At 30.7% G+C, this 12,622-nt stretch overlaps 1 protein-coding gene across 1 annotated transcript in view; it reads left to right on the top strand.

Moving 5' to 3' along the window:
- Rgk3 (Rad, Gem/Kir family member 3) overlaps window positions 1-12,622 on the top strand; it is a 39,196-nt gene that overhangs the window by 4,765 nt on the left and 21,809 nt on the right. Inside the window, exons 3-4 of the mRNA XM_018452471.1 lie at window positions 6-130; window positions 2,288-2,554. Coding sequence (XP_018307973.1) covers window positions 6-130; window positions 2,288-2,554 — 392 coding nt within the window. The remainder of the gene's footprint in view (window positions 1-5; window positions 131-2,287; window positions 2,555-12,622) is intronic.

Genomic DNA, 12,622 nt, shown 5'->3' with positions numbered 1-12,622 from the left:
GAAAGAGATAGTGGGAGCGGAACGCCGGATGGTAGTACACCTACGAGGAGACGGAGACCGGCTACAAGATCCCAGAGCGCCCGTGTTTCCGGCGGAAATAAAAGCATCCGACGCCGAGCCGCTGCCCAAGGTAATGATAATAACGGTAGGAATGGGGAATGAATAAGTAATTTATTCGTTGCGCAGGTGGGCTTTTACAATCTGATTGAGACTTGTATTTAATTTCCAGAAGGATTCAAAGACTCGAGAATTTAAACGATTATCGCTTAAAATGAATAAATTCGCTAATTTCTGTAATCAAGTTTAAAAAAATTTTAAGATTTATCGATTCTGTTCTCCAAAGTCTCTCACTTTGTATATATTTTAATTCGAGGACAAGTAATTATTCATATGCACGAAAATTTAAATTGTCAAACCGGTTTGCCGGTCGCTTCAGTTCTTTCTCAATGACGAAGATACGAATATTGTTAGTTGAGATGAGATCTCGAGGTACGTAAAAGTCAATTTTGTGCGACAAGATTGCGTAGTGCGGTGACCGGACGATTCGATAATGTCCGATAAATTCGTAGAAACGTCATAGATGACGTACGATCCATCCTGATGAAAGAGCAAAGTGTATCGATATTGCACCGGCAAACTTGTTCTAAAGTCTGGCAAAAGTTCTTGAAATCGTTGGCGGCCGCTATTCTCGGACGTGGATTTAGCTAGTAGGTCACTGACAGCCCAAACACGTCTCACCGGTATCGCGTATCTTTGCAAGTCTAAAAAGTCAGTTTCATCGCTAAATACGTTAGCGATTTCGCTGTTTTGTATGCACGTTGAAACACGGAAATGTGTATTAATAAGAAATAGGAATTATAGTGATAATTCGTGTTGTTTGTACGGAGATGTAATGCAAGCAAGACTATTAAATCTTAATTAAGGGAGAAAGAGCTAAAATTTCAGTGTAATGCGTCAAGAGAGCGGTAGAAATGAGCAAACATTACTTGTTTAATAAGTCATTGTTGTTTAAATTTTTATTCAAATAATTAGCATTTTATTTGATATTACAACAAAAAATTATCTGTATACTTGAAAATATATATTTTGCATGAAATTATTTAAAATTATCCAAAATATTAAAATTACTAGAAATAGTCAATTTACATCGTGCATTGCATAAATTATTAACATAAATTATTGTTTATTTACAATAAATAAGATACTATAAAATTAGTTGTGTTAACTTAAGTAACTTTAGGTATTGGATTAAATAGCTTTAATTCATTGTTTTAATATTACAGACGCGGAAGAATCAGCTTCTGTTTCAAAGCTTCTTTCTTTGAAAGCTTTAATTGCAATAGCATTGGAACGTGAGAGATACTATTTTCTTGAAATTGATGAAATGGGAAAATTTGTCTGCTCAATAAACTCAGCGATTAAGTGAAGCAAATATTCGTAAACGATTCTAAGTTCACTTCTCTTTTCCTTTCCGCGTCGTTTAATTCCATTTCCTGGCTTTCCAGGTTGTATTAAATCACTTGACTTTCCACGCGTCGACTTTGCGATGTAATAGGTGTAATGCCTTTGAAAAATGTTCTGTTCTTTGCTTTACTCTCAAGCGCTCTGCTGATGAAAATGCTGCGATCGAAAAAGAAGTTTTTTGTTCTGTCCTGTTTACATTGCCAATGGTTTCCTTTAAAAATAATTTTATCACTCATTGAAATACATTTATATTTTTCCTGTTCTAAAATCTATTATTGTAATATTACATTGTAAAATATTGAAAATATATTTTTGGAAAAATTAAATTTTTTTATAGACAAAAACCAGTGTTTTCGATATGAGTACAGGCATTTCATGTTTTTATATAAAATGCATGCACAAATATAATTCAGAAACAGAGAAATAGCTTTAAAATGGTAGGTAAAAATCATAAAAATTTTTTTAATGCTTTTTATATGCTCTATTAAGCAATACTATATTAAGCAATACAGTAAATTTTTATTTTTCTCTGTAAACGTTCTTTACAAGTAATTATATATTTTAATATCTGTTATATTATAATAACAATTATTTTACATATTTTAACCAAAATCATGATATTTTACAATAATATTATACAATGATATTGACATTATACAAAAATATTCATGCACATACATATGTATGCAATATGTGTTAGGATGAGAGTGATACATAGGTATTGGAATCCGCGCGCTAACAATATTATATATTTTTGACGAAGTCTGTTTATTTATATTCGATATTAAATGATGCTTAATATCTATAATCCTGTCGCTTTCAGCGGCCGCTCATCATCATCATCATCATCATGAGGGAGCCAGTATGAAGTCAGCTCACTGCAGTAGCGAACCCAAACTGACCGAGAATGACGTCAGTCCGGGGATCAGGAGACGAGGGAGCCGAAGGGGGCAAAGCATGCACTATTCGCATCAGAGGAAGAGCAACGCCTTCCTGGATGTGCCTGACGTCTCGTCTCAGATACCACCACGGGAGGAAGGCGAGGATGAGGATAGTTACAGACTTCGTAGCTTCAGTCTCACCAGCAAAGGTCAGAAATAGCTCTCTTCACCTGTTGTAAATGTAAACTATCGTAAAAAAACGATTTCGTTTCTTACGCAAAATTGCGGGAAAAGCTTTGGTGTTGACCACAATTTGCGGTGTATGTGATAGATAGGAAATGCAAATACACTAGATAAATATGAAGTGAGAGAGAGAGAATAGACAAGTCTGTTACAGACTTTTGAAAGATAAAGTGACTTTTGACCTCAGGTGGAACAAAATAATTAAAATAATCGTAATAATAATAGGTCATAAATTTCTAACAATATAATCAAAATTTAGAAGTCTTAAGTATTTAATAGAATAAATATTTCATAAAATTGTAATACAATAATTATTAATTTCTGTTAAAAGTAACTTGGTATATTATTTCAATTATTAATGATCCTGCGTCCTACGCGATTCTACAAGAATTCAAAAGTGTCTTGAATTTATAGGATAAACGTTGAATCCAGATAATTAAATTTTTAGATTTCCCGAGAGATGTTTTAAGTACCTGTCGAGAGGCATGCTTCAGAATTTTTAATTTTTGAATAGATAGATTTGACGATCTATGAAATCTTTTACAAGTTATAACATTTGAGAAATATATTTTAGATTGCAATATTTAATATTTGAAATGCTTTTAGCGGTTCTTCTTTTATATATTAAATTTTGTATGTCTTTAAATATTTTCTAAATTCTTTATTATTCGTTGGTTTTCTGAACATTTTATAGATCATCGTTCGTTTAATTTACAGCAAAACGATTTGAAACTTTTTCAGAGTGTGTACACTTCGCTCTTTTGCGGCGCAAATTATATTGGCAGCTTCTAGTATTGTACATTCTCAATTTTTTCATGAAAGTATCGGTAATGTGGGTAAAGCAATTGTTGAATTTTTCGATAGTTTCATAACGACGCATTGTTTCGGACAAATCGAGATTATCGATTAAACTATTTTATAATATTAAATTAACTTAATAAAATACCGTTTACAATAGATTAATGGTTATATGTTTCTACTTACAATTACAATTGTTTAATGGAAGTTTATTCATGCATCGATAAATTTATTATATTACTTTATAATCAAAAGAACCAATATTATTTGAACACGTAATTAAATTCATAGCGAGTAATTTCATTCAAATTACTAGGTACTGTGTCTCAGAGATTAAGTATTCTTTCAAACTTTAAATTTCAAAACTTTTTTATAGTCATAAGTTATAAGAGATTGAAATATTTTGTGTCCCGTAATTGTTAATAAATTTCTAATTTAACTAAACTTCTTTAAGCTCAACGTCTTTAAAAAAAAAAGTAGAATGCTTCGAATATTTATTTGAAATAAATAAAAGAAAATAATTTTATTGATCATACTAAAATTATACATCGAGGAACAACATCAATTTTTTATTTAATCTATTATTTTCTTACGTTCAGATAAAATTCTGTGAAGTTTTAAATACACAATAGTATCGTGAAGTTTGTATTTCAACAATATAACAAGAACAAAAATAGATTTAATCGAAATATTTCGAACTGTGTTTCTTTGCGTTTCTGCTTCACGTGTGTGTATGTGTGTACTTCGCGAGAAGCCTTGCCAGAAATACACGAGTGTGAGAGAGATTCAGTAGGGGAGAAGATCAGTGGAATCGAGATAAGCAAAAATAGAGCGGCTATAGTTATGACGTCGACATGGCTCTACCACGAGGGTTTAACTCGAGAGTTCGATGAGCCAGTATGAGAATGCAAAAGGGAAAGTTATTTACACTCATCCATCTAGAGTCGTGTTTTATAATAACGCTTACTTACGCGAATAGAGAATATAGCACAGAGAGTAGCACTTTCTGTAACTTTAATGGTGAGATTGATATCCGGAAGGTCTCGATATGTGCAAAAATTGATTGCCGATCGGCACTATCGAATTTCCTTGGTAATTCTATGGTGTTATCATGACGTCGTCGAGTTAGTTTAGTCTCTAGAGATGATATCAATTAAGCCTCAGTTAATCATGGATGATTACGACATTAAGAAAATATCATTACATTGATGGGAGCTAGTGCAGTAAAACAGCAATGTGAAATAATTTTTCTATTACGATCTTGTTGATATTTGTTGTACCGACATAATGCCGTTAACAAATATGCAGCGTGAAGTTGATACTAGAAACACATTGTCGTCTATATATGTATTATCTATTTTTAATATACATTTTATGCATAGACATATTTGATCTATATATACAATACATTTACTATACATTTATATACGTCTATAAGTATATCTATATATATATAGATATATTTTATATAATTTTATATATAGATATATTACTTGATATCTATTATTTATACATTTACTTGATATTTGTTATTATAATTTATTCTGTATAAAATTGATATATTTTAGTAATTACAACTTTTAAATTAAATAATTAAAATTCTAGAAAGTTTTACTTTCTAAGCAATCATACACAAGCTTATAATAAGTTTAAAAATATACTGAAAAACACTTTTCCTTTCGTTTCGAGATTTTAATTAAAACTTGTAACTTGATATATACATATATCAAAATCTTTATTAAAATCTTAAACCAAAAGTAACTACATTCATTACATATACATTAAGAACTAAATGTTAAAATGTTGTAATTTCTTATTAATCTATTTTTATATAAAAACTGATTCCAATTCTGTTAAGAATTTATCATCGAAATGTACTACTATTAAGGTTTATAGCACCATGGGTGTATAAACATTTTCATTCTATACATTCTTGATATTTTACCCGATCGCTTTCGCATCGTATTTGTGCAATTCTATCCGAATTGCTCTTTTTTCCCTTCTTTCCTTCTTCTCTTTCTTTCTATTTCTCTGCGTTTCTCGTCCTCGGAGCGAAATTGAAATGCAGTGCAGTAACAAAGTTAGAGTCTGAATTTACGTTAAAGTGACATGAAGTACTTCGTTTTTCTCCCAGACCAAATCGTTTGCTTGTTAATCATTTCAGGAAAGTTACTGTTTAAGAGCGGAACATGCCTTCCGGCAAAGCTGATAGTTTAGGTCAGTGAATATGTATATCAGCGACAAGATCGTCCTAACTCACAGAAATAAACCGTCCTCGAAATTCATGCTACATCAAGTTGTATTACTATTTATCTTGATACAAACAGTTTGATAGCAAAACTATAACCTGATACAAGCAGTTTGCATTAGCAACTTTCCATTTATTGCGTAATTAAAAGCAAAGTTTTGTTATATTACATCACATGCAAAATTCCATTCGTATATAATTTTATTCTTTGCAATTATAAATTAAAATGCAATATAATATTACAGTTAATATTAATTACAGTTAATATTAAAATGCAATATATATTACAGTTAATATTAATATTCTTTTAATACTGCGACGTTTTACGTGTATATGTTATGAGCACAAAAGTGTGAGTCAAGTGCAGTTGATTCGTTTGGTTGACATTGTTAATCGAGCTTTCTAATTGAGTTTTCAACTTGGCAAAGTAGATTCTATTTTATCAGAAACTAAGCATCTTGGTGAGAGAGAATATAAGTGGAATGGAGGCATTATTTCTGTTCAAGCAACTTTCCGAATAATAGAATCCATTTATTATTCTCCACATCTTTCATATGCGTTTGTCCTTGTCTAATCAAAACTGTTGCGTTTTCTGTGGTTTAAGCTGGTTCATCATAAATCGAATTCGACCACCTGTTACATTCGTAAACGCCGATTTCTTGAAATAATAAGATATTCTTGAACTAGAAAGGAAATTCTAAAATTTTTGACATTATTTGTGACAAAAGCGATTAAATTCATTGTTTTAAAAGAAAATAATAACTTAAATATTTTTTTGGATTTTCAAAAATTATTAAAAAATTGATAATCGGTTTTGACATTTTTAAAAAATTATTATTTGACTAAAAATTATAAACTCAATATGCTAAAGTTGTATATTTACAAAAAATTCTATTATATGTTTTGAGCCAATCAAAGATTTTTATTGTATTATTTTGTATATTAAAATAAGCTTTTTAATTAATTTATTATTAAAATAATTAAGGTAATAGAAATTGTTGTAAGGGCATTTGTTTGGATAAATGGTTGCACAAGAAAAGAGAAGCAAAAGTACATGATAAAGGAACGCATATATGATTATAAAAATTAGAAAATAAAGTATTATGAGAATAAAGTTATCATGGGTACCGAAATGGTACGCTTGCTAGAATTAGGAACATAAAAGAAAATGGAGAAAAGGAGCTTTAAGAAAATAAGCAAAATGTTTCATTAGAGCATATACGCAATCTGGCAAGCACTTCTTTGACCTGTTACATTCTCGCCAGAGCTGTCACTTCCATTTTCGTGAGAGCTTCCCTGAACTGTTTCTTAGAAAGTATTATTTAAGATCTTATTGTTGTTTTGGAAGAGCAGCTTCTTTGATGATAGTAAGATAATTCGCGATAATTCGGTAAGTAAAAACTTCCTACAAAAGCAAAATATTCTCTGTTAGCAGTTTAACTGTAGGAAAACTTTTAGAAAGATATGAAAGAGAAAATTTCCTTGGAAGCGCTCCAAAAGTGATTTTTATTACACGATATGTATTTGATACAGTGTGCATATCTATATGGAAAATATATCCTTGGTCTCTTCAATAGGTCATCAAAGAATTCGACGTGTTCGATTAATGGATTAGTAATTTTGTATGTACTTTGGATTTGCAGATCTTCTTTATCCGTAAAAGTACAAATGCACGAAATTGAAGGCAGGTGACGGATTTATGGCTATCTCTATTCTAGATATCTATAGATATCTAGAAAGGATACGGATTCATCTGGCCATGTAATTCCGCGCACCTGTTGCCTTGAGCCTCCGTAGAGCATTAACCAATTTCTGAATTTCAACATTGATCGATTTAACGCTTCATTACACAATGCGCTGAGAGAAATGATCTTATTATAGGAACAAAAAAAGGGATGACAGATGTAATGGTTTGGTAGGAAAACGGAATCGATCAGTTACTATTGCGAATAATTTCTCATTATTTGATACTATGTAGCAAATAACACATAATTTACGATGTAAATCAAAGTAATCAATATTGCTAGCACATAAAAGTCTATAAAAAAATAGGTTAATAGATTTTACATAAATTGCTTCTATTACTAATAATTCGTTGAAATAGCAGTTTAGCAATCACAACAAATTAAAACAATAATTTGTTTCACTATATTTACAATTCATCATTTGTTAAAGATACTATCAGTGTGGAGTTTCTATATAATACATATTTATTTTAAATGTTATGGTTAAATGCATTTTTAGGTAAGATTGAATCACACATAAATCGAGATGTAAGTAAATCTAATTTTACTGCTTTCTTTATTGTATGCAATGCAATAAATATTAGTGTGACGGAAACAAGTCAAGAAAGCTGCAAATTTTGCAAAATTGGAATATTTCATTTCCACTAAAAAATTCTTAAATATATGTATATTAGTTTCTGTATAATAGAAATTAATTGAAATGAAACTCTCGGAATACGAAAATATTCATCGGCATTTTCCTTTGTATATTCTAGAGTCTAGAGAAACATTTTTTCTCCTGCTTACGTACTTCACATGTTCCATGCGCGTGTATCGATTAATTTTCTCGTACTATGTCTTTTATTTGGATTTGTTATGTTCCATTTTTTAAATGTGCGTATTTTTAGGAGAGGGATAAATCCACTTATAATAGATTTATACTGCTCGAATTTCGGATCGATATATTCGCTGCATCCATCTTTTCGATAATTCGCGTTCATATCCTTGTCGCGTTCACATCCATGACAGAATAATTACGTAAGCGTAAGGGATTACAGATCTGGTTTAGCGTGATCTGATTTAGTGCGAAGAACAGATACGTCAGCCACGTTTTGGATCGCGCGCTGATAAACCGCAGGCGCATTAATATCGCCGTCAATATAAATTAAGTCATTATCTCATTATTCTTGTTTATCCCTTTTACCTGTCTTCTTACTTCTAATTATACATCAACTTCATCGGATGAAGGAAGTTGATGAGCTTTGGAGGGAGAAAAATATTAACAAAGAAACCAGTAGACGTAAGAATATATTGTATATTAAGTTGTTGCATAATATGAGAGTTGAAATCTAAGATCATAGGAGTTTGCGCACTTATGTGTCCTTAACAATTCGTTTTTCATTTTAAGATGTAGTAGGAATGGTTGTATCATATATTTTAGAATTTGTTCTTCTTATTGAAATATTAAAAGAAGTTCCTAAAGATATATACATTCGAAAAAATGTCTTCATATATATATCCAACATTTTTTGTAAAAGACAGTTATTTTATAAATCACGTTTAATGCAAACGCATGTACTTGTGCATTTCTAATGCTATTTTTAAATCTTGAAGCAGCATCTAAAATAGCCGCGATGGATGTTATTTGCGAAAAATTTTTTTATATAACAGTAATTTATTAATATTATTATATACATTTCGACCTTTTTAACATCTTCAGTGATTTTATTCTAAGTCTTTCCATTAAATACCTAATGATTTACATTCGAAGTCATTATTAAATGCCTAATGACTTGAAAAATCCGAGAGAATCAAATATCTTTGATGCAATATATTTACGCAATATCCTTATTTTGATATCTTGGATATTACGTAATTGCATCAAAGATATTTGATTCTCTCGGATTTTTCAAGTCATTAGGCATTTAATAATGACTTCGAATGTAAATCATTAGGTATTTAATGGAAAGACTTAGAATAAAATCACTGAAGATGTTAAAAAGGTCGAAATGTATATAATAATATTAATAAATTACTGTTATATAAAAAAATTTTTCGCAAATAACATCCATCGCGGCTCGAATAGCCCGATAATTCGCAATTGTTGAATTCATATTCTTGAGAGCCTATTAGTATTATAGTTCATAAAAGATGTTTGCTATGAAGATTTTAAATTGCTTGCCTAATTAAATCCTTTATATTCCATTTGTTTGCTGTTTATTGATAACTGAGAAGCAGTCTTCACAAAAGGAGCAGTACAGATCCATAAAAATACTAAAGATCGACGAAAGCTACAATGCGTATTGACATAACACTTACTTCTCTTCGAGTTGCTCATCTACCTTTTGTTCAAGTTTTCTATCTAATCTGACCCTCAACATTTCGGCGGTATCAATGACCTCACATACAATGCCATAATTTTTTCTGAAGTATTCTTTCCATGTTCTTATTTTTTCCGTCTACTTACAGTTAAATTTATGTAGCTTCTCGTGAACTTATTATAGTATTTTATACAGAAAAGTGTTAGCGTGGTATCTAAAAATATATTTGTAAAAATACTCATTCGACATACATGTGTGGAGATGTTTAAATTTTCTACTATCTCTTACTCAATTTAAACAAAATTATAATATAAATACTATACCTAAACGTAAAAATAAGTTCATCAGTATATACACACATTTTGATATTCTATAGAGATGTGTCAACATCCCTCTCGGTAAGAATTCGAAAATATCTCTTAAAACTGCGTTAAATTCTTTTTAATGATGAAACTAATAATTAAATAAGGCATTAGCGCGTTATTTAAAATAAAAAAGAATTTGTTTTATTTTATATATTATTTTAATACAATTTTACATAATTAATCAGAATTATACATAAATAATAAAACTTTTTATTCTAAAATGTACAATATAATACTTCATTCTAAATTTAATAGCAACATTTTACCATTTTTATAACATTATATTGTAGTTACTATTTGGATTTAACGTTATTATTACATAAAGTGTGCGCAATTATAGCATTATAAAATTCTTTGATATAATCCTTTTTTAAAGAATCTTGCAAAGGGTAATTTCGACTATTCTGAGTTAATAGTGGTAGCTTACAAAGGGCGGCTGCCTTACGATAAACACATCGGCGGTACAGCTGCTACGATTATTTATAAGCGCCTCGGATACTGCTTTCGCTGCTATAAATAATCCTATCGGCGTTCCACCTTTCCGCAATATTAGGCGCGTCGTATCTCGCCTCGCTGAAGGGGGAAAGGTTTGTTGTGCTCTTGTTGCAGACCTTAACCCTCTGTGCTAACAATTTTCTCTGTCATTCGTCGAGTCATGATTGCCTTTCTTCGATGAGGAATCTGTGCTAATTTTCCTACTGAGTTGGAATTCGAAATATAAGTAAACGATTAATCTGTATAAACAGTTTACTTTACCAATTGTTACATATACCATTTTAACAATTGAAACCATTCGTTTAAACGATCCACTTAAAATACTGATATCTCGTATTATTTAATTTATTCAACTTAATCAGAATTAATTGCATACATTTATTTTATTTTTTTTCTTTCCTTGCATGCATATGTGCATTGTACATTTGTGTATACTCATCCTTTTATTATAATTGTAGCTGTTGTGACTGTAATTATTGCATGTTAGTCTAATGAAGGTAGTTTCTGTAAACGTTTCAAAAGTCCGAGAAACAAGTGTGAAAAATTTATTTCTACCTTTTCTCTGAAATAAAAAAGTTTTTTCTTTTATTCTCTCGTTCTTTACAATGGGAATTAAAAACTGTGATAACTTGTCAGGAGTTTAATGAGCAGAAAAGAGCGATCGGTGCGGCGTATTTCATTGGAGCACTCGACGTATCAATCAGATTATCAAAAAATAAATTTCGACTGATAAAATAAGATATTACATAGTGCTCTTTACGTCACTATCGATCACTTCCGCTAACTTTAATACCGTAACCATTTTCACTCACGTCATTACGTCAACTCTACCCTATGTTCGATTTAACATTATGATATCATACTTTATTATCACCTTAGTTGTACCGTGCTTAATAAATACGTCACTGTATTACCACCTCCACATTACATTAATGACATCATTTTTATTATCGAGTTCGGGTTGAAATATCGAAATCAATTTCGTAATGTCGCGTATAGCACGACAGTGCATAAACGTGCAATTTTGTATCGGAAAAAATGTCGTTTATTTTAAGGCGTTTTCTTTTTGAGAAAACCTCTTAGGAAATTCTTTAACGAAATATTTTCATCTATCGTAATAACGAAGAACACTCTCTGGCAACACTCTCCGACACGGAAAGTTATTAATTACAAGCTTGATCGAACATGCGCGAGGTCCAATGAAAATTTCTTTCAAGGTTCAACAAGCATTTTGAGGACGAACGAAGCCTCGATGCGTAGGCGTTTTTGCGTATATGTAAGCATGAAAACTGCGTTCCATCTCCATTTGTCATTATTCCATCTCCTTCATCAAATTAAATACTCGGTTCGTTTAGAGATATAATATCGTGGGCGCATTATGACAATAATAACTACCGTTTACAATTGGTAATTAAAATTAAAATCTACGAGTTGACGTAGGAATCTAAATATCATTGACGAGAATTTAATTCGACATACACTTCGCAATGTTGGTGTAAGTATTTTCGCTGCCATTTGCATTAGCACTATTTTTATCGCTGTTCTCCCTTTTTATATGCTTGACTACATTAAAAAATTTCAATGCTCCACATAACATGGGGTGAAGGAGCGAATATTATCAAGGGTTTGTCTCTCTCTCTCTCTCTCTCTCTCTCTCTCTCTTTCTTCTTCGGGTCTGCTACTATTCAATTCCACCATACTTCTACCACTGTTTTATGTAGGACCACTCGCGTCCTCGCAGTAGATATAAGCAATGCTGGGTAGGCATACCATTGTGCCGCTTCATCGGTGCACATACTAGTTCATATCACTTGCAATTTACGAAAAGACAGCATAAGTAAAAGTAAAAGGTCACGTTTAAACAAAAGTTTTATTTTTCGTGCTTTTCTTTGCATGAGTCAATTTTTCAATAAAAATTTTTGAAAAAAATAAATTGTTGATTAATATGAATAAAATTAGACATAAATAACGATATTTTATATATTTAATGCTTCAAAATGCATTAAAAAAGCTTTTAGTTCGAGAACTTAAGAATTTGAGGATTTTTTGTATATTGGAAGAATATATTAAAAAATTACAAGAT

The sequence above is a fragment of the Mycetomoellerius zeteki genome, unplaced genomic scaffold (assembly GCF_001594055.1).
Source record: "Mycetomoellerius zeteki isolate Tzet28-1 unplaced genomic scaffold, Tzet1.0 scaffold35, whole genome shotgun sequence".
In the NCBI taxonomy this organism is placed as follows: Eukaryota; Metazoa; Arthropoda; class Insecta; order Hymenoptera; family Formicidae; genus Mycetomoellerius; species Mycetomoellerius zeteki.
Note: the sequence above shows the minus strand (reverse complement) of the source record. Positions and strands in the feature narration are given on the sequence as shown.